The 23,617-nt window shown below is 47.1% G+C and overlaps 1 protein-coding gene across 11 annotated transcripts in view; it reads right to left on the bottom strand.

Annotated features, from left to right (window-relative positions):
• Positions 1–4,530: 4,530 nt before the first annotated feature.
• Positions 4,531–23,617, bottom strand: part of LOC134900477 (protein TsetseEP-like) — a 42,890-nt gene continuing 23,803 nt past the window's right edge. For 7 of the 11 annotated variants that reach the window (XR_010174063.1, XR_010174075.1, XR_010174057.1 and 4 more), the window contains one exon: positions 18,137–20,513. Coding sequence is in view for 6 of the 11 variants with exons in the window: in XM_063914246.1 (XP_063770316.1) it covers positions 20,395–20,513 (119 nt within the window). In the remaining 5 variants the exon portion in view is untranslated. Of the gene's footprint in view, positions 4,814–18,136; positions 20,514–23,617 lie in introns of those variants that run through there. The other 4 variants (XM_063914248.1, XM_063914245.1, XR_010174041.1 and 1 more) reach the window with 3 other exon arrangements.

Here is a 23,617-nt window from a genome sequence, read left to right as displayed (position 1 = left end):
ACGTATCGCGTCGGCCGCGCAGCACAGCCGACGGGCAATATATCTACCGATATATTGGCACGTCGCTGTGTGTGTACGGGGCGGTCGGCCGACCGCCCGTACACATGCTGCGGCGGCCGGCGGTGATTGACAGCTGAACTGGGCGGGCGTGTGTACACGCCCGCCAGTTCATGACGTCAGTCCCCGACGGATCGGGCAGTGTGTATGCTCAACACACTGCCCGATCTGTCCATAGATATATCTGCAGATCAATTGATCTGCAGATATATCTATTAAGGCCTGTACACACTGGTCGATATATATCGGCCGTTCTCTTGAACGGCCGATACATCGCGGGACCGTCGGCCAGTGTGTATGGGCGATACGTCTGTGAACTCCGTCGTTCACAGACATATCGCGTCGGCTGCGCAGCACAGCCGACGGCCAATATATCTAACGATATATTGGCGCGTCGCTGTGTGTGTACGGGGCGGTCGTCCGACCACCTGTACACATGCTGCGGCGGCCGGCGGTGATTGACAGGTGAACTGGGCGGGCGCCCGCCCAGTTCATGACGTCAGTCCCCCGACGGATCGGGCAGTGTGTATGCACAGCACACTGCCCGATCCGTACATAGATATATCTGCAGATCAATTGATCTGCAGATATATCTACTAGTGTGTACCCACCTTTAGTGTGTACCCACCTTTTCTCTATAATTGCCGGCATCTGTGTTAAACAGGTTAATAGATAAGAAAGGTGTTTCAGCACAGGTGATGGCAATAATACATTATGAGGGAAGTCCAGGAGCAGAGCATTCTGTCCCTCCTGGAGAGGGTCATGTTGGGAGGTATGTATTTGGCATGACTTGAGCCCATACTTGCCTACCTGACCCTCTCCATGAGGGAGAAAATGCTCTGATCCTGGACTTTCCTGGTAATGTATGATTGCCATCACCTGTGATGAAACACCTTTCTTATCAATTAACTAGCTCACCACAGGTGATGGCAATCATACATTACCAGGAAAGTCCAGGAACAGAGCATTTTCTCCCTCATGGAGAGGGTCAGGTAGGTAAGTATGCTTGAGCCACATTGACAAAGTTCCTAAAACCAAATGTGTCCTTTTACAATGTGGCTCAAGCATACTTACCTACCTGACCCTCTCCATGAGGGAGAAAATGCTCTGTTCCTGGACTTTCCTGGTAATGTATGATTGCCATCACCTGTGGTGAGCTAGTTAATTGATAAGAAAGGTGTTTCACCACAGGTGATGGCAATCATACATTACCAGGAAAGTCCAGGAACAGAGCATTTTCTCCCTCATGGAGAGGGTCAGGTAGGTAAGTATGCTTGAGCCACATTGTAAAAGGACACATTTGGTTTTAGGAACTTTGTCATTTATCATTCCCATATTTGGGAAAACACTTTAGAGGCATTTCCCTGTTTATTGATTTGTCAGGTTTATGATTAGCAGAGAAGAGAGCCTGCAGATGACAATCAAAATACTAATTGTGGGTGACACTGCATAGTGGAGACAGCCCGAGTGTGAATTGCTTCTTATCACACTGTAGCTGTCTATGACAAACCAAGAGAAAAGAATGCTTTGTCCGTTACCAGTACCTATCGGTTACAGCCCAGGCATACTTGCCTATCTGACCCTCTCCATGAGGAAGAAAATGCTCTGTTCCTGAACTTTCCTGGTAATGTATGATTGCCATCACCTGTGGTGAGCTAGTTAATTGATAAGAAAGGTGTTTCACCACAGGTGATGGCAATCATACATTACCAGGAAAGTCCAGGAACAGAGCATTTTCTCCCTCATGGAGAGGGTCAGGTAGGCAAGTATGAGCACAGGTTCTCTAACTCTGTCCTCAGGACCCCACACAGTGCATGTTTTGCGGGTAACCCAGCAGGTGCACAGGTGTATTAATTACTTACTGACACATTTTAAAAGGTCCTCAGTTGGAGCTAATTATTTCACTTGTGATTCTGTGAGGAGACCTACAGTACGAAACATGAGCTATGTGGGGTCCTGAGGACCGAGTTTGAGCACCTGTGAGTTACATTAAAGAAGTAGTTGGCAAGTGACTTCCAGCAGAATCATTTTATCTAAGTCAGTGTAATTCTTTGCTGATGGCCTGAATATGGCCAGCTTGTAAATGCTTATTTCTACTCTTCCCACTGTAGCAGCTCCATGCTCTGCACCCTCCTAGAATATTCAACTTATCTCATAACCTAGATTTACTTTTTTTTTTTTACAAAGAAATTTATTTTACAGAAATAATTTAACAAGACAATACAAAATTCTGAATTCTAGGTCACCCAGGTACCAGTACTTTACATTTGCAGTGTAAACAGTAGCAGAACTTACGAGTGGTGAGCCCAAGTGCACAAATATGCTACGGGAGATGCAGTGGCTGACTGGGGAGAAGCAGTGGGTGTCCGCGCGAGAGGCCATGGGTGACGGAAAGACAGGTGGTGACTGGGGAGGCAGCAGGTGAGAGGTAGAGGTGGCTGGGAGGCAGATGTTGGCAGGGAGAGGCATATGGTGAAAGAGAGATAGTTGGTGACAGGAAGAGAGTGAAAGGGAGCTTGTGGTTGATATGGAGACAGTGGCTAACGGAGAGGGTGACGGAGATAATGGGTGACTAGGGTGGCAGGGGTGATGGAGATAGTTGATGACAGGGAGACAGTGGGTGACAGGGAGATAGTGGGTGACAGAGAGGGTGAGCGGATGATAGTGGATGACTGGGAGAGGGTGACAGCGAGATAGTGGGTGACTGGGGAGGTAGGGTTGATGAAGATAGTGGATTACAGGGTGACGGAGATAGTGGGTGACTGGGGAGGCAGGGATCACAGACATAGTGGGTGACAGAGAGGGTGAGCGGATGATAGTGAATGACTGGGAAAGGGTGACAGGAGATTGTGGGTGACTGGGGAGGCAGGGGTCACGGAGAGAATGTGTGAAAGGGAGATAGTGGGTGACAGGAAGAAAGTGGGTGACTGGGGAGCCAATGGATGAAAGAAATGAGGTAGCTGCACTCAGTGACATTCATAAATTTACTTACAGTACTTCTGTTCCTTCTATATGCCTGTCCGTGATCATCATCCCTGGCGGCACTGCCTCCCCCTAAGCACCAGCAGCCAGCCAGTCCCCAGCAGTCACTTGGGAGACAGATGGGAGGAGTTCTTATCATGGCCCACGGAGTGGGTCAGCTGTGGAATAATGAGTCTGTTTCACTCAATGTAAAGCTGATGGCTGTGGTCCCCTTAATAGCAACGGGCCCCGGTGCAATACACCGGCTGCACCGCCACTAGTTCCTCTGCTGAGTATAATGCCAGGTACACGCTAGACAATATCGTGAACAATGTGCCCGATTCTGACTGATCAGAATGGCACATAGTTCAAATCATCTAGTGTGTATGCACGCCATCAGCAACATCTAGCAAGGCCCGTCATCATTGTCGGCATCGGCAAGTGTGTTTGCACTTGCCAATGCCAGCCCCACCACCAGGTCCCATCGCCGCTGATATCGTGCTGGGTACACATCGTCTACACACAGGGTCGGACTGGCCCACACGGGAACAGGGGAAACCTGTGGGCCCTCCTTCTCTTCTAGGGATCAGGTTCCAGACTGTATCCTAGTGCACTTCAATTATGCATTATATATATGTTACATTATACTTCACAAGAATATAGTTTATTATATATTTACCAAGGGGCACAGAACATGTACTCTGTAATGGTTTTCCAAACCTCTGTGGTGGCTGGCCATGCCCCCACTGTAGCCTGGCCACACCCATAAGCATGGGCCCCTACATCAGCATTCCCCCGGTGGGCCCTTCATGCCCCAGTCCGGCACTGTGTACACACTCTGCTGAGTAGCTACCCTACCACTGACCTCTAAATCCAGTATACTGTAGATGTAGACATGACAGCTTACTGTAAACAAGATAGGGCCATCAGATCATTTCAAGTTGGGAGAGATCCTGGCAACCCACAGAAGTCTCCTGTAAATTATAGTTCTGGTATTCTGCGTTGGGGAGGGGGGGGGGGGGGTGCTCCAGGAGTGGGACAGGGACACCCACAAAAAGTAGTACTATGGAAAATATTAGGAGGCTACAATGTGCCACAACAATAAGTTGCAATTTGGTTCTCTCCTGCAAAAAATCATTTGCTATACATACTTGTAATCATATAATTTACATTAGAAAAACTTCAAAAGCATGGATTTATTTTGTCGTTCAAATTGTCTTTATTGTGCCAACTTAGGGGGTAATTCTGAGTTGATCACAGCAGGATTTTTTTTAACAGTTGGGCAAAACCATGTGCACTGCAGGGGAGGCAGATATAACATGTGCAGAGAGAGTTAGATTTGGGTGTGGTGTGTTCAATCTGCAATCTAAATTGCAGTGTAAAAATAAAGATTTACCCTGCACAGAAACAAAATAACCCACCCAAATCTAACTCTCTCTGCACATGTTATATCTGCCTCCCCTGCAGTGCACATGGTTTTGCCCAACTGCTAAAAAAAAATCCTGCTGCGATCAACTTGGAATTACCCCCTTAGATCAGCTAAGTCTTGTTATGTGTTCCACAGCTAAGAAATTTTGTTCCCTTCTGGAGATATTGGACATTACAAAGCACAAGAAAACACATGCAACACACGGTGACTAATATCATCAGGAATATTCACAGTGACGTAACATGCAGAGAGAACCTTAGTATTCTGCTCGTTTTTCCCAAGTCACATGATTAGCAGATGTTCACTTCTGGGTCACAGAGCCAACAATAGCCTGAGAATGGTTATATGTCACAGGTCCAGCTTGTCCTAGGAACAACACAACAACCCAGGTTGCTAGCAACACTCCCACCAAGTGGCTACTTGCAGTTTGCATATTCAGCTTTCTAAGGCTTGTCTCCCACAATTTACTTGCACTCCCTGCACATGCCCACACCCACGACCAGTGGGCGGGGTGATAACGCTATTTGCTGTGAATCACATCGTAGCCCTGCCCCCTGCCCCCACTTTGCACTGCCGGTAATGTAGGCATTTAATAGCTGGTGGTGGAGCAGCAATGATGCAGTTGCGTCTTCATGCCAACGGACCCCCCCCTTTTGCAGAGCCCTATTCCCTGGTGAGCCGACCTGGCTGATCACTCCCGGAGATAGCAGCCAAAAAGCTGGCATTTATGGTTAATTGTATAGGAAGAGGCGGCTCTTGGAGATCCTCATATCCAAGCATCGCCCCTGGGATGCGTCACCGTTGACATCACCAACCCGCAGTCTGAAAGAGGTCTCATACTGGGTCCCACCCGGGAAGGACCCATATACAGGTCCTGGGTACGACCCGTTATTGCAGTGGAAAAGGGGTATCAAACATCTTATTGAGAACCAATCATACACTGTATGTAGGTATATGTGCGTGATTTTATTGTGAAGCTAAACTTCCAATTGTTTAATTAGTCCTCCTTTGAACGTGAATGCTGCTGGGATTCCAGAGCAAGTCCTGATGGTTTTTCTAATAATAACAATTTTAGGAAAAATCAGACTTGCTCTGAAGATGTGAGAAAAAAAATCTGTATGAAAATACAACAGTCAGTGGCACTGGCCGTTCATACATTGGTTGGCACATTGGGGCCCTGTCTTACAGATAGGAGTGGCAATAATGACACGGAGCATAGCTCCTCCATCATTTACCACACAACCCCACATTAATATATAGGGAAGAAATGGTAACTGCAGCACGTAACATGCGCAGTTACCAGTAAACTCCTAATGTACTTTCATACATTCACCCCTAGTTCTGTCAGAACACAGGATTTAAAGCCACTGTGGACAATGAGTGGAGAGACAGTGTAAGGGATAATGAGGAGGGAGCAGAAGGATGCAGGGAGCGAGAGTAAACACGGGTGGGAGAGGAGACACCAGGGGTGATGATGCTTGGGGGGATGTAGGGAGGGGGGTGCGAGAGGAGGTTAGAGGAGACACCGGTTATACCCCCTTTCAGACAGAGAAAAGAACCCAGGTAATTTCCCGGCTCTGGAAAGGTCGACCCAGGATTTTTTTCTGTCTGAAAGAGTCAACACGGGACTTAATTCCCGGGACTTCAACCCAGGTTTCTACCTGGGTTTTTCCCGGATCATACACGGGTTGCAGGCTGTCTGAAAGGGTCCGACCCGGTCACAATTGTGCTGCAGGTGAGACGGATGAGAGAGACAGCATGGCACACTGGAAGGAGGAAGAGATCAGGGAGCAAGCAGATGCATCAGGCTCTCAGTTGCTGTGTGAAACAGCAAAAAGCAGCAAGAACTCAGGAACTCCGGGCTACTCAGTAGTAACTCGTCAGCACTGGCGTTTCTATAATGGGTGCAGTGTGTGTGGTGCACATGGGCCCCTGAGTCCAGAGGGGGCCCCCACCGCACACAATGCACCCATTTTTTAAATACTCACCCCTCCGTAGTCCAGCACCGGCATCCGCAGCGCTATTAGAACACAGTGAAAATGGCTCAGCGGCCATTTTCACGGAGTTCTGAGCATGCGCAGTAGAGAAATCCCAGGGAAAATGGCCGCTGCGCCATTTTCCCGGAGATCTGTGCATGCGCAGTAGAGTCTGAGCCCACTAGAGCTCAGACTCTACAGCTCTCCAAGCAGAGAGGAGGGGGCCCGACGGTGGAGGCTGAACACGGGCCTCCTCCTCTCTTAAAACGACCCTGCTCGTTGGCCATGGTTAATGCAATGCTGGGATCAGTCATCACCCACTTTTCATGACCTCATCTCTGTGTGCCATAAAAACAGTCCATTTCTTATGAAACACAAGTCTATTGCAGGGCTGACACGGATTTTGTCAGAAAGGGGTTGACCCAGGAATAATCCGGGTTAAATGTGCTGTGTGAAGTGGGGTTAGGAACTGTAACCCGGGTTTTTTCCGGCTTCACAAAACCGGGGAAAAAACGGGAATTGAGATTTTTCTGTCTGAAAGTGGTATTAGTGGATGCAGGGAGGAATTAATCATAAGCAGAGGGGACACCTGACTCCGGGGGAAAATATGCATGAAGGCAGAGGAGACTACTGAGGGAGAGGATGAAGGGTACGGGGAGGAGGTTGGGTTTGAAGAGACACTAGGGATAGCATGCAGATGAAGCAGGGAATTATCTTGTACTTCTGAAAAGCTGTCCCTGCAAAAGGACATTTTGTCAAAGGCTTATAATGTATTGTTGTTTTTTTAAGTACAATATAGTGGTGAATTGCAAACCTAAGGGGTATATTTACTAAAGTGCAGGTTTTCAGAAGTGGAGATGTTGCCCATACTAACCAATCAGATTTTAGTTATTATCTTCTAGAACAGGGGTGGGGAACCTTTTTTTCTACCAAGTGCCATTTGGATATCTATAAAATCCTTCGGGGGCCATACAAAAATTATCAATTTAAAAATTAGCCTGCCCCCCAGTAGATATGCCCCAGTAGTTTTCCCCACAGTAGTTATGCCCCCAGTAGTTATGTCCCCAGTTGATATGCCCCTTAGTGGTACTGTGTGCACTTGCCAAAAAATGGGTGTGGCCACATGCCACATAGGGAATGGGCAATTAAAATGGGATGTGATCCACAAATACCCCCAATAGTGCAGTGCCAGTTACACATATGCCCCCAGTGGTGCAGTGCCAGATACACATATGCCGCCACAGTACCAGATACACAAATGCCCCACAGTGCCAGATCCACATTGCCCCACAGTGCCAGATCCACATTTCCCCACAGTGCCAGATTCACATTTCCCCACAGTGCCAGATTCACATTTCCCCACAGTGCCAGATTCACATTGCCCCACAGTGCCAGATTCACATTGACCCACAGTGCCAGATACACATTACCCCGCAGTGCCAGAGGGGGCAGGATTAAGCCTTGGGGGGGCCCGGGGAACTTAAGATAGGGGGGCCCATCCGTACTCCTTCGGACTTTCCCCTCATCATTCAGCTCGCCACCAATTGTAAACTTAATAAATTATATTGGGGGGGGGGGATTTGTAACAGCTATTATAATCACCTTAAAAGCAGCCTTTCCCACCCACAGGCCGCAGTAACGCACGTCTGACCTACATTGTGTGTGTACACATATATATATATATATATATATATATACACACACTTTAGATGTAGCACCGTGGCAAGTTTACATCATGGGACTTATGTGAGTGCCGACCATTGTTGGAATATATATATATATATATATATATATATATATATAAAAGAAGAAAATGGAGGGCGCAAGTAAGAGTAACTGACATATACACTTTTTATACGAGTAAAAGATCACATACATCTTAATAAAAGATCACCGGCTCAGTGTTCTCCGTTAATGCCGCCTCCGGACAGCGCACATCAACAGGTCACAGTGCCACATGTATCAGGTGCCGATGGTCAAAACTCCCGGGCACAGGGACAAACAGATTGACCTTCACCGCAAATGCTGCTTCACTGCCCTTCTACTCACATCTGGCCTGGCCACTGTGGCACCGGGTGTCACATCATGCTTTGTTTATTTAATATAATTTCTTAAAATATATATATATATATATATATTAGTATACATACATATATATCAGGGTCCCGGGCCACCATTCTTGCTTGCACTTCCTACCTCACACAAATACAGACTGGCCCTCTAGCTCCTCAATGCAATCCTCACTCATGGCACACGTAAGTCTGTACAGTGCATGGTGAGAAGATAGAGCCGCTAACCAGTGCCGCTCGCGTCCACCCCACTCGCAATGATCGCATCAACTAAAGTAGTTGTAGCAGCCCAGTCTCTTAATCTCCCCTCCTCCTGTCTCCACTCTCTTCCGTACCGTTTGGGCACTGCTGCTGCCTCTGTGGATCTCATCCTCCCGGCTCCCACACAGCGCAATCCCCCTGTTTTGGCGGCTCTACAATCCAAAGTAGCAGGGGCCGGTCACCAGGGTCAGTGACGATGCTGCAGGTACCGGGAAAGGGGGGGAGAGGGCGCACAGCCACACAACCGCACAGTCTCCTCTAGCATCGCGGGACCCGTCGGGACACACATAAAAAAAAAAAATAACTTAATTGGTGAGCAATATGTGTACTTTGGCCAGGGGCCCCCCTGGTAGGGGGGCCCGGGGTACTGAACCCCCGCGCCCCCCCCCCTTAATCCGGCTCTGGTGCCAGATACACATTGCCCCGCAGTGCCAGATACACATTACCCCGCAGTGCCAGATACATATTACACCAGAGTGCCAGATACACATTGCCTCACAGTGCCAGATACACATTGCCCCACAGTGCCAGATGAATATTACCCCACACATGACCCCCACCCCACTCTGCCACTCACCGCTGATGCTGTGTGTGTGCCAGGAGAGGAGAGTGCAGTGTACATCTCCCCTGCCTATTAGTGCTCAGTCCGGCGGCGGCATGTCTCAGCTGGCAGGGGCCAGGCAGGGAGGAGAGCGCAGCTATGTCGGGCGGCAGAGACGGCATGTAGGACCTCAAACTAGCCACCGGTTCGTGAGCCAATCAGAGCTCGCAGACCAGCAGCAGCGGCTCCTGATTGGCTGCCTGTCTACGAGCTCTGATTGGCTCATAAGCCAGCGGCTGCGCTCTCCTCCCTGCCCTGACAGCTGAGGCACGCCACCGCCAGACTAAGCACAAAGGGAAAGAGGAGGCGCACGATGTGCTCTCCTCCCCTGACACACACACAGCATCGGGCCTGAACAAGTGGCTTTGTAGGTCTTATATGGCCCATGGGCTGGAGGTACCCCACCCCTGTTTTAAAAGGTGCTAGATAAATTATAAGTAGAATCTATTTGGTTACTATGGGCAACATCTCCACTGTACTCCTAAGTATCACCTACAGTACAGGTTGAGTCTTCCTTATCCAAAATGCTTGGGACCAGAGGTATTTTGGATATGGGATTTTTCCGTATTTTGGAATAATTGCATACCATAATGAGATATCATGGTGATGGGTCCTAAATCTAAGCACAGAATGCATTTATGTTACATATACACCTTATACACACAGCCTGAAGGTAATTTTAGCCAATGTTTTTTATAATTTTGTGCATTAAACAAAGTGTGTCTGCATTCACACAATTCATTTATGTTTCATATACACCTTATACACACAGCCTGAAGGTCATTTAATACAATATTTTTAATAACTTTGTGTATTAAACAAAGTTTGTGTACATTGAGCCATCAAAATAGAAAGGTTTCACAATCTCACTCTTGCTCAAAAAAGTCCGTATTTCGGAATATTCCGTATTTCGGAATATTTGGATATGGGATACTCAACCTGTATAAGATTTTTTATCATAATAAATAGACCCCTTGGTGACTTTAGCAGGACAATGGCACTTTAGACTCAACACCAGCTAACTTAAAATTGGGCAACATACAACAGAACGGGATGCGGTCATGTGACCGATGCTCGGGACCCAACAGAAGAATATGAAGAATCCATGAAAGCAAAACAAGTCCAAAAATGACAATAAACAAACGTTTACTAAATAACAAAATTTTACAAAAAGAAATTAAGTTATGAAAAAATATAGAAAAACAAAAAATCCACAACAAATGTAATAAATAAATAAATAAATAAATAAAAAGTGGTTTTATAGATAAAACGTGTATTATTACTTATAAATACAGAATAAACGTACAATATTTAAGAAGATAAAGATCAAACATCCTGTACTTTGCTGAAAGTTAAGCAGCCCCTATTAGCTGGATGCTGTGTCAAGACAACACAGGGACACACAGTGAATCAGCTGATAAGCACAGACAGAGGTTTTGGTTTGTCTTTGGAACAACAGAATAACATTATTGAAAATGAATAAAAATAACAACAATGGAGACCCGACCTTCGGCTCATTACTGCAGAGAAGGTAGATAACGGCAGCCCTCAGAAACTAAGCCAACGCTGGTGAGAAGCACTAGCAATGAGCAGGGCTGTTTTTAGGGCCGAACAAGCTGTGCAATTACACAGGGCACCTGCGTCCAATGTCTGCGCAGTGTTCCACGCAGACTAGCCGTCTGCATGGAATACTATTGAAAATGTCCCTCCTAAAATGGCCACTGCCATAGAGGAGACAGTTCTGAAGGATGCTAGAGGAGGTGGCGGCCATTTTGGGAGGGATAGTCACTAGAGGCAGGCGCAAGTGGCGGGACCGATGACTTGCATCATGGTTAAGGAAGACAGTGGCAGCATAAAATCCAAGACAATGGGGGTCATTCCGACCCGTTCGTACGCAGTGGTTCTTTGCTGTGGTGCGAACGGGTCGAGACTGCGGTTGCGCGGCACCCGCAATGCACATGCGTGTCTTTGCCCGGTGACAGTGGACGCCGCCAGCGCAGAAAGTGATCGCAGCGGCGATCGCATGAAGACTGACAGGCGGGAGGCGTTCCGGGGCGGATAATCACCGTTTTCAAGGCGTGGTGAGGCGAATGCAGGTGGATCCAGGCATTTGGAGGGCGGATGTCTGATGTCAATCCTGGGACCTTTGTCGCTGGATCCGTCGCACAGGGTAAGTAACTCTTACCCTGGTCTTGTTGCAGGAAACCTTTTTAGCGTAGCAGGGCTGCACAAGCAATCGCAGCCCTGCTATGCTAAAATACACTCCCCCATAGGCAGCGTCAAGTTGATCACACGAGCAGCAAAATGTTGCTATGTGCAATCAACTCGGAATGAGGGCCAATGAGCAGATAGTAGTGAGGAATACTGTGTGGGGCATATATTGCATGAGGCTTTACTATGTGGGGTATAATATGGTTCAAGGTTTATATAGTGCATTAAATGGTGCAAGAGGCAAGATAGTGTGGGGCATAATATGGTGCAAGGGATTACTGTGTGGGACATAATATGGTGCAAGGGGCATTACTGTGTGGGGCATAATATGGTGCAAGGGGCATTACTGTGTGGGGCATATGATGCAAGGGGCATTACTGTGTGGGGCATATGGTACATGGGGCATTATATGGTGCAAGGAGCATTACTGTGTGGGGCTTAATATGGTGGATTTTTTCCCCCATGGTGGCCAAGGTCTGGGGGTGCAGGGTCAAATTCTGGGGTGTAAAGTAGTATTTTCCTGCAAGGCCATGCCCATTATAGAGAGTCCACACCCACTGTAGTGAGGCTGTGCCACCTTTTTGGGCGTGCTAATATTTACATTTTAGAATGTCTTGGGGGGGGGCACAGTCTAATGAGGGTATAGGGTCTGTTGAGGGAGGCGGGATCACTCCTCAGAGGGCCTGATTGTACGCAGTTGCGGCCTTCCTTGTGTCTTTTGCAGCAGTTATGTCTGAGACCAGGGGCAGATTGGGAACAAAAAGTGTCAATGTTAAATTTTGTAGAAGAGGTATAACGTATCGTGTAGCCATGGCAGTATCACTGGATGTCAAAGTTGCTGTACTGCACAGACAGAATAACAGAATGAATAGGGACAATGCAGTGTACTGAGTGGGGTGGGCTGCCTGTTATATGGTGTGTGGGGCCCCACATGACAACAAAACAGGACCCACAGACATGTCAGCCTACCAGGGGGTATATTTACTAAAATTCGTATATGTGTCGATTTGGAGGGAGATTAAACACGAATGACATCGAATGTGTGAATTTGCAACTTTTTGAATTTTTTACGCCTCATTTACTATGCTGTCGTATTCTGCATTTTTAGTTTTTTCCGATGTCGATGTCATTCGTAATGTCGGGCAGTGTTTTACATGAGTGATTAGTAAAACACTGCCGACATTAACACAATGAATCTCGGCCGGATCTGTGAGATCCGTGCAGGGCTTCATTGTGTACCTTAAAAAATTGTTTAAAGAGTTATAATTAGAAAAAAAAAATGCGTGGGGTCCCCCCTCCAAAGCATAACCAGCCTCGGGCTCTTTGAGCCGGTCCTGGTTGTAAAAATATGGGGGGGGAAATGACTGGGGTTCCCCCATATTTAAACAACCATCACCGGGCTCTGCGTCTGGTCCTGGTGCAAAAAATACGGGGGACAAAAAACGTAGGGGTCCCCTGTATTTTTTGAACCAGCACCGGGCTCCACTAGTCAGCGGTGAGGTTACTCGCGGTCAACCGCTGACCGCAAAGTTCCCACCATTGGTTACAATGGAGCGCATAGGCGCTACATTGTATCTCTGCCGTGCGCGTTTACTTTCAAGGTGTGTGAGTTCTGTTTTTATTTGGGTATTTTTTTTGTAGTAGTAGTTTTTCCACCGCATGCTGGTACTTGTGGTTCTCCAAGTACCAGCTTGCGGGGGAGGCTTGCTGGGACTTGTAGTACTGCTACAAAAAACAATATTCTTATTTTTACACATGGCTATTAGCCCCCCATCCGCAGCCCTTGGATGGGGGGGACAGCCTCGGGCTTCACCCCTGGCCCTTGGGTGGCTGGAGGGGGGAGACCCCTTGATTTAAGGGGTCCCCACTCCTCCAGGGTACCCCGGCCAGCGATGACTAGTTAGTGATTTAATGCCAGGGCCGCAGGGACCGATATAAAAGTGTCCCCCGGCTGTGGCATTATCTCTCTGACTAGTGGAGCCCGGTGCTGGTTCAAAAAATACGGGGGACCCCTACGTTTTTTGTCCCCCGTATTTTTTGCACCAGGACAGGATGCAGAGACCGGTGCTGGTTGTTTAATATGGGGGAACCCCAGTCATTTCCCCCCCCATATTTTTACAACCAGGACCGGCTCAAAGAGCCCGAGGCTGGTTTTGCTTAGGAGTGGGGACCCCACGCATTTTTTTTTCTAATTTTTAACACTTTACCACCCCTTCCCACTGATAAACATGTACGGATCTCATGGATCCATGCATGACTATCAGAACACGGTAAAAAAAAGCAGGTCTATTTTAAAACTGCTTTTTTTTACGAATTGTATTTTTTCACGGCAGTGTTTGGCTATTGCCAGCAGTGTTTGTGAAATAGAATTTTTAGTAAATTACCGAGTTGTATGAAAAACAGGCGTATTTGACCAATGGTGTATTCATTCGTATTTTTTTTTCTTTGACTTCCAAAAAAATACGAATGCCCTTATCACTGCCGAGATTTTAGTTTAGTAAATTCCCGAGATGACACTTTGAAGAAAAAACAGCAAATCGGTCACAATCGGGAGCTTAGTAAATATACCCCAAGAAATCTTCCCGATAAGCCCTGTGGCCAATCTGCGCCTGCACTTTATTCATCTCTGAGTGTTGTCAGTCATGCTTTAAGCCAGACTCTTTCGCACCCACTTTTGCTATCCTGGCCATGGCATGATGTCTGCAGTGAGTGTTGGGTGATCTACAGACAGAGCCCATTATTTTCCTGAGGAGATGAAGGAGGTTATTGCAATATTGTCTTGTTCCTGCCCAATTGTTAAACTGCTGCACCACCAGTAAGATTTTGTCCATGTACAAACGCATGACAGATTGATGCCTACTGATGTTGCAAATGGCTTCTCATCTGAGACCTTTCAGGTAGGGCCTGATCTTCTGCTCTACATTCCCAGTGCTATTGATTTAGCCATATACTCACTACACCTGAATAACTAATAGGTCTGTTTCAACCACAATTGTGAGCGTGATACAGAGATGGGCACTACTGCACAGCTGCTGCGACTTTGTACGGAGCGGCTGTGCAATAAAATGCTAATGCTGCAGGAAGGGTCCTGGGTAAATAAATGCCTCCTGCCAGCTTCTCTGATCCGCTGCGGGTAGTTACAGCACAAGTGTGCACCAGTAAAGGTTTAATGCTGCCCTGTATTAGGAGCTCTGGCTCCATGCTGGGCAGTTACAAGACCAATGTGCACTGAGGGTTAATGCTGCCCTGTATTAGGAGCTCTGGTTGCATGCTGGGCAGTTACAAGACCAGTGTGCACTGAGGGTTAATGCTGCCCTGTATTAGGAGCTCTGGCTGCATGCTGGGCAGTTACAAGACCAGTGTGCACTGAGGGTTAATGCTGCCCTGTATTAGGAGCTCTGGCTCCATGCTGGGCAGTTACAAGACCAGTGTGCACTGAGGGTTAATGCTGCCCTGTATTAGGAGCTCTGGTTGCATGCTGGGCAGTTACAAGACCAGTGTGCACTGAGGGTTAATGCTGCCCTGTATTAGGAGCTCTGGCTGCATGCTGGGCAGTTACAAGACCAGTGTGCACTGAGGGTTAATGCTGCCCTGTATTAGGAGCTCTGGTTGCATGCTGGGCAGTTACAAGACCAGTGTGCACTGAGGGTTAATGCTGCCCTGTATTAGGAGCTCTGGCTGCACGCTGGGCAGTTACAAGACCAGTGTGCACTTGGGGTTAATGCTGCCCTGTATTAGGAGCTCTGGCTGCACGCTGGGCAGTTACAAGACCAGTGTGCACTGAGGGTTAATGTTGCCCTGTATTAGGAGCTCTGGCTGCACACTGGGCAGTTACAAGACCAGTGTGCACTTGGGGTTAATGCTGCCCTGTATTAGGAGCTCTGGCTGCACGCTGGGCAGTTACAAGACCAGTGTGCACTGAGGGTTAATGCTGCCCTGTATTAGGAGCTCTGGCTGCACGCTGGGCAGTTACAAGACCAGTGTGCACTTGGGGTTAATGCTGCCCTGTATTAGGAGCTCTGGCTGCACGCTGGGCAGTTTCAAGACCAGTGTGCACTGAGGGTTAATGCTGCCCTATATTAGGAGCTCTGGCTGCCTGCTGGGCAGTTACAAGACCAGTGTGCACTGAGGGTTAATGCTGCCCTGTATTAGGAGCTCTGGCTGCATGCTGGGCAGTTACAAGACCAGTGTGCACTGAGGGTTAATGCTGCCCTGTATTAGCAGCTCTGGCTGAACGCTGGGCAGTTACAAGACCAGTGTGCACTGAGGGTTAATGCTGCCCTGTATTAGGAGCTCTGGCTGCATGCTGGGCAGTTACAAGACCAGTGTGCACTGAGGGTTAATGCTGCCCTGTATTAGGAGCTCTGGCTGCACGCTGGGCAGTTACAAGACCAGTGTGCACTGAGGGTTAATGCTGCCCTGTATTAGGAGCTCTGGCTGCACGCTGGGCAGTTACAAGACCAGTGTGCACTGAGGGTTAATGATGCCCTGTATTAGGAGCTCTGGCTGCATGCTGGGCAGTTACAAGACCAGTGTGCACTGAGGGTTAATGCTGCCCTGCATTAGGAGCTCTGGCTGCACGCTGGGCAGTTACAAGACCAGTGTGCACTTGGGGTTAATGCTGCCCTGTATTAGGAGCTCTGGCTGCACGCTGGGCAGTTACAAGACCAGTGTGCACTGAGGGTTAATGGTGCCCTGTATTAGGAGCTCTAGCTGCACGCTGGGCAGTTACAAGACCAGTGTGCACTGAGGGTTAATGCTGCCCTGTATTAGGAGCTCTGGCTGCAAGCTGGGCAGTTACAAGACCAGTGTGCACTGAGGGTTAATGATGCCCTGTATTAGGAGCTCTGGCTGCATGCTGGGCAGTTACAAGACTAGTGTGCACTGAGGGTTAATGCTGCCCTGTATTAGGAGCTCTGGCTGCACGCTGGGCAGTTACAAGACCGGTGTGCACTTGGGGTTAATGCTGCCCTGTATTAGGAGCTCTGGCTGCATGCTGGGCAGTTACAAGACCAGTGTGCACTGAGGGTTAATGCTGCCCTGTATTAGGAGCTCTGGCTGCACGCTGGGCAGTTACAAGACCAGTGTGCACTGAGGGTTAATGCTGCCCTGTATTAGGAGCTCTGGCTGCACGCTGGGCAGTTACAAGACCAGTGTGCACTGAGGGTTAATGATGCCCTGTATTAGGAGCTCTGGCTGCATGCTGGGCAGTTACAAGACCAGTGTGCACTGAGGGTTAATGCTGCCCTGCATTAGGAGCTCTGGCTGCACGCTGGGCAGTTACAAGACCAGTGTGCACTTGGGGTTAATGCTGCCCTGTATTAGGAGCTCTGGCTGCACGCTGGGCAGTTACAAGACCACTGTGCACTGAGGGTTAATGCTGCCCTGTATTAGGAGCTCTGGCTGCACGCTGGGCAGTTACAAGACCAGTGTGCACTGAGGGTTAATGCTGCCCTGTATTAGGAGCTCTGGCTGCATACTGGGCAGTTACAAGACCAGTGTGCACTGAGGGTTAATGCTGCCCTGTATTAGGAGCTCTGGCTGCACGCTGGTCAGTTACAAGACCAGTGTGCACTGAGGGTTAATGGTGCCCTGTATTAGGAGCTCTAGCTGCACGCTGGGCAGTTACAAGACCAGTGTGCACTGAGGGTTAATGCTGCCCTGTATTAGGAGCTCTGGCTGCATGCTGGGCAGTTACAAGACCAGTGTGCACTGAGGGTTAATGATGCCCTGTATTAGGAGCTCTGGCTGCATGCTGGGCAGTTACAAGACCAGTGTGCACTGAGGGTTAATGCTGCCCTGTATTAGGAGCTCTGGCTGCACGCTGGGCAGTTACAAGACCAGTGTGCACTTGGGGTTAATTCTGCCCTGTATTAGGAGCTCTGGCTGCATGCTGGGCAGTTACAAGACCAGTGTGCACTTGGGGTTAATGTTGTCCCTGTATTAGGAGCACTGCAGGCAGTTACAGGCTCAGCAGCAGTGTGACTGTGCACCAATAAAGGGTTAATGGTTAATGAAATGCTGCCCTGTATTATTAAGTAGCCCTGGGCTGTGTGCACCATTAAACGACTAATGTATAATGCTGCCTGACAGTCTTGCGTGCGCTCCATCCGGTGCCTGAATCCCCACAGCAGGAACTTACATAGAATCCAAAAGACGCATGATCCAATGCTGGGGAGATGACATTTTGCCTTGTTTCGGAATCTGGGCCTGGTTGGAAACCCTGATCCACAGCTCGGATTCACTCTAATCCCAGAGGTTCAGGTAACTTCTGTTTGCAGAAAGCCGAACCCGCACATCTCGAATTATTTGTAACCCGACAATTGCAGAGCAAAAGATTTGTATTGAATACAATTGCTATTAGATAAAATGTTTAGGCGGCAGTATATATAAAGCAGCAATTGTGCTATAGACAAGATTTAATGATGCAAGAAAAGAATAAATTGTACACATGCATTTCTCACATATTACAATAAAAATAGTTCTAGTAAGACTAGTCCACATATGCTTATGCTTATTTCTTGCATTCATTTTTTTAAAGTAATGTTATGTAACAATAAAAAATGTACCATATCTGTGAACTTTTTATTATTATTTATTTATTACATTTATTATTTTGAATCAACTAGAAAACATAAAATATATTAACATGCAATATAATATTCTAATGTCATTGTCACAAGTTCTTACATTAGGGACGTCAGAAATGACCTGGATTTCACTCACTCTGATTTATGCCAGTGATCACGTTGCTGTAATCTCCTGCCAGTTATCTGAGTCACACGGTGATACATGACAGTACATATTCTAGGGCACTACTTTCCCAATCCCTATGTATGTATTATCACCTGGATGTCCAATAGAAAACTTGAGGAATGTATAGATGTATGTGGTGCCGTGGTTCCGGTATGAATGGTCGACCATGTTATGGTCGACAGTCATTAGGTCGACCACTATTGGTCGACATTGACATGGTCGACATGGACACATGGTCGACACATGAAATTGGTCGACATATGAAAAGGTCGACATGAGTTTTTAACTTTTTTTTGGTGTCGTTTTTTGCGTAAAGTGACTGGGAACCCCAATTAGTGCACCGCGTCCCCTCGCATGGCTCACTTCGCTCGCCATGCTTCGGGCATGGTGCCTTCGCTCCGCTACCGCTTCGCTCGGCACACTTTACTGTTCCAATCGTAGTCCATGTGGATCGTAAAGTATGGAAAAGTTCCCCAAAAGAAAAAAAAGTTAAAAAACTCATGTCGACCTTTTCATGTGTCGACCTTTCATGTGTCGACCATGTGTCCATGTCGACCATGTCAATGTCGACCAATAGTGGTCGACCTAATGACTGTCAACCATAACATGGTCGACCATGTGAATGGATACCGATGCCGTTGGCCTTCAAATTGTGGGACAGATACTGCTATTGAGAGCAAGGAAATTAGAAGAGAACAAATTAGAAGAGAACAGGAAAAGAGGTGACAAAGGGTTGAGCTTTCAAAGTGGGGGGAAGATGCTGTGACTGTACAAGCTCAGCTGGTGGAGTAAATGAGCTTCAGTTCTTGGGGCAAATTCTGGATGCCCCCTGGGTAGGCAGTGTCGGTGGCCATAGCAAAGTCAGTTTGGTGGTGTGGCGGGTGGTGGTGGGAGACACAGCCAGTTATGTAATGCATGTTGTTATAATCGCAGTGGCGGATTACACACCAGGCACCTGCCTAGGGGTGCCACCTGCTGGGGGCAGTATGGCAGGCTTCCCCCTGCAGATAAATCTATCTTTAACTGCTGCCTGCTGCAGTCATCAACAAGGCATAGGCATGTACAGGGTCAGGGGAATGAGCAGTCACTGTTGTCTAATCCACTTCTCATATAATAAAGTTTTATGGTTTATTGTGTCACAGCATGCATGACATCATGGTGTCACGCCATGCCGCACTGCTTTGCTGAAATGCTGAGGAGCCATGGCGAGAAGAAGAGCAGCGGCCACAGAAGCCATACAATAAGGTTACGTGACTGATGTCAAAAAAGTTATGCTAAAGAGGCAGCCTGACCTTTACATCTGCCACTGCACAATCGCATCATTGGCTCCACCTCCACTATACAGACATGATTTATTGGCATTGTAAAGCGAGAGGCGTAGGTAAGATAATGGAATTCAACATGAATTGCGTCATCTATCCGCCCGACCCGCTCACTCTCGAAGTGGATGGGAGGCGGTCGTCTGACAGCTGATTACCGTTACCTTGCCTACTCTTCCCGGGGACCAGGAGGGCCACACAAACTCCGTGAGTCTCCCAGAAGTTTTGCGAGAGTATGGAATATCAAGGTACCTTATCTGCAATCAATGCCTGTCAATAGATGCCCCTTGCCCCCTACCTACCAGCCATTTTTGAACATTTTTTGAGGACATTGAACATCCCAGCAAGCACCCAGGTACTTCCCAGGTTGACAACGGCTGGTTTATGCAATTAGTTCACCTAATAGTACAAGTAGAGGGAGGGAATTTATGTCCTGTCTGCTTCTTACATACATGGATAAAACATACCTGGTGATACATGTCTGATAACTGTTCTGTCATCTCATTTGAAAATAATTGAATTACAACAGTATAGTTAATGTATGTCATAAACAAAAATATGTCTTAATTGTCAGTCTCCTATTACACTGACAAGGATAGTTGATTACAGACAGCATACACCCTGTACTCAGCCTGGTAGAAAATAAATGCTGATTTTTTTTGTTCACTCAGAATGACATAAAAGTAATATTTTACATTAAAATAATTATATATTTTACTGTTGCGTATAAAATTGCTTGCTTAATTACTTAAAGTTAAAGCAGCGGAGTGTAGTATTGATGTTCCTCTTCTTCAGGACTGAGGGAGAAGCTCAGAACTTCAGGTGCTGCAGTCGCTGGCACAGATTCCGCCTCTGCCACCTCTTCTTCATCTGCTAATGTAAAGTACACAAAGGTCATATGCCTGGCTAATAATACTAAAAACAAAAGCCTTTCCAAGATGTGCTACCTGCAGTCTGCAGTCTTTGATGCAGTCTGAGTATTACACCATTTTGCGAAGTGGCTGTATAAATGATATTTGGCAGGGTGGAGGCTTCTTAGCATAGGCAGAGCACAGTAATGGCGTGTTTGCACAATTGCGTACATATGCAGTCTGGGAAAAAGACACATGTGCACCTGAGAACGCTGCGGGTAGTCAGGGGCTGAGGCAAATAACGGATTATGAAGATGACGGCTCCTAGCACTAGCAACTGCTTGTGATTGACTGATTGCAAATGCTTCATTTATGCTGATTGGTGACTTCTTCATCACTAGGTCAGATACTGTATCATGCTTATGTGTATGAGGTTACCCAAAACATTTTTATTTATTTATTTTAACACAAGAGGGAGAGTATTGCCTGCTATATTAGGTTTCTGCAGTTTTATTCCTGTCTAATATCATTAACATTTGTTATAAAAAGAAAAAAGTTATATACAGTACATGGGATCAAGCGGGACATAAGTGTATGTGTGGTGAGCCTTGTGCCAAACAGCAACATATTCAAATGTTACTGACCAACATGCATCTTAAGACAATTGCATATGGTCACAAATGCTGTTTTTTTTTTAAATTAGTGCAAGTTTACCCCTTTTTTGGGTGCAACTGCAGCCAATTCTGCCTCAGCGTCTTTGTATTCCTATATAGACAGTCACTAGAGTAAATTGTATTGTACTTAGATTGTGGAGTGCCCCCATGACCTGCCCAAATGTTGGGAGCTATGCAACATTTGCCAATCTGGATACATTTATAAGTCGATATGCGCAGCCACCCCACCATTGGAGATGTGCACACTCTATCGGGTTTGCATACATCCCTGAATAAGGGGTAAATACACAATCAGCCAATCAAAGAAGGCCAGATCTGTTATGGGAATCCTGATATAGTTCAAAGGACAGATGAGCAGCCCTCCCCACATTTACCTTAATTTTCAAGAATTAATAACAGCCCCCAAACTACCAAATGCCTGTACCTCGCTCTAGAATTCCATATGTAATCCAGATTTACCATTTCACCCAAAATAGCCCCATATGCAACATGTAACAGGGCAACAGTGCATCCTGTGCCAGCCCCACCCTCTAATCCCATTACATTATTACTTGATGCCTAGGGGGCGGGAACACCAGCTCTGGGAATTAGAGCACTCCTCAGAGTTTAGGACATTCCGGGCAGCTCGACAGACTGCTGCAGGGTGCCTACCCGGAGAGTCCCGGCATGCTGTTCTAGGCACCCTGAAAGCCACATGCAATTGCTGCATGACAGGGACTGTTCCACCCCCAGGGGCCTACGCCATGTGCAATGGCACAACTCACACACTCCTAGTTACGGTCCTGCCCATATGCCATCAGATCATCATAAAATGCCAGATTTAACATGTACTCCAGCTGTCTCCCTCATGCCTCTCTTTGTGCCACACCCAATACCTATCTCTCAAAATGCTCTCCACATGCCACTCATGCTCATCAGACCTCTCTGCATGCCCCCCGCATAAAACATCTGTGCACAGGCTGCATTTCTTGTTAAAATGCCCCAGTGTTAGAAGTACAAATAACATTTATGGGCTGCCACTAAGTACCCTGGTGGGAAATTAGAACCACTGACTAACGAATGGTTGGAACTAATCTAAGGCAGTTTTATAATATGATTAATACATGACTGAAATCTGCACTAGGCATGTTTTCAAGATGAAGAGCAAAGAACTGCTGTGTAGTAGAGTCCTAAATTACAACTTGTAATTAGGCAATGATAAGAAAGAAGATTTTTAAACAAGAGGGTATGTATAGTTGAGGCCTGAAGAAAGGACACTATGGGGTATATTTAGTAAAATTCGTATTTTCCCGTTTGAGGTCAAAGTTCAATCACGAATGACATCGAAAGTGTAAATTTGCAACTTTTTGAATTTAGTACGACTAATTTACTAAGCTGCCGTATTCTGCATTTTCGGTTTTACCGATGTCGATGTCATTCGGTTTTTTTGGCAGTGTTTTACGTGAGTGACTTGTAAAACACTGCCGACTTTAATACAATGAATCTCGGCCGGATCTGAGAGATCCGTGCTGGGCTTCATTGTGCACCTTTAAAAAAAATAAAATCAGTGTTAAAATAAATAAAAAAATTGCGTGGGGTCCCCCCTCCTAAGCCAAACCAGCCTCGGGCTCTTTGAGCCGGTCCTGGTTGCAAAAATATGGGATAAAAAATGATAGAGGTTCCCCCATATTTCTGAAACCAGCACCGGGCTCCACTAGCCAGATACATAATGCCACAGCCGGGGGACACTTTTATATAGGTCCCGGCGGCCCTGGCATTACATAACCAACTAGTCACCCCTTCAATCAAGGGGTCCCCCCCCTCCAGCCACCCAAGGACCAGGGGTGAAGCCCGAGGCTGTCCCCCCCATCCAAGGGTTGCGGATGGGAGGCTGATAGCCGTTTTGTAAAAAAATTAATATTGTTTTTAGTAGCAGTACTACAAGTCCCAGCAAGCCTCCCCCGCAAGCTGGTACTTGGAGAACCACAAGTACCAGCATGCGGAGGAAAACCGGGCCCGCTGGTACCTGTAGTACTACTACTAAAAAAATACCCCAATAAAAACATAAGACACACACCTTGAAAGTATAACTTTAATGCATACATCCACACCTCCATATACACATACTTACCTATGTTCACACGAGGGTCGGTCCTCTTCTCCATGTAGAATCCATGGTGTACCTGTGGAAAAAATTATACTCACAAAATCCAGTGTAGAAGGCTCTTCTTGTAATCCATTTGTAATCCAGGTACTTTGCAAAAAAACAGAATGGATACCCGACCTCGCACTGAAAGGGGCCCCATGTTTTCACATGGGACCCCTTTCCCCGAATGCCAGAAGCCCCCTCTGACTTATGTCTAAGAGGGTTCCATCAGCCAATCAGGGAGCGCCAAAAGTAACCTCACCGCTGACCACAAAGTTCCCACCATTGGTTACAATGGAGCGCATAGGCGCTACATTGTAACACTGC

Source organism: Pseudophryne corroboree, chromosome 1, assembly GCF_028390025.1.
Source record: "Pseudophryne corroboree isolate aPseCor3 chromosome 1, aPseCor3.hap2, whole genome shotgun sequence".
Taxonomy (NCBI): domain Eukaryota; kingdom Metazoa; phylum Chordata; class Amphibia; order Anura; family Myobatrachidae; genus Pseudophryne; species Pseudophryne corroboree.
Note: the sequence above shows the minus strand (reverse complement) of the source record. Positions and strands in the feature narration are given on the sequence as shown.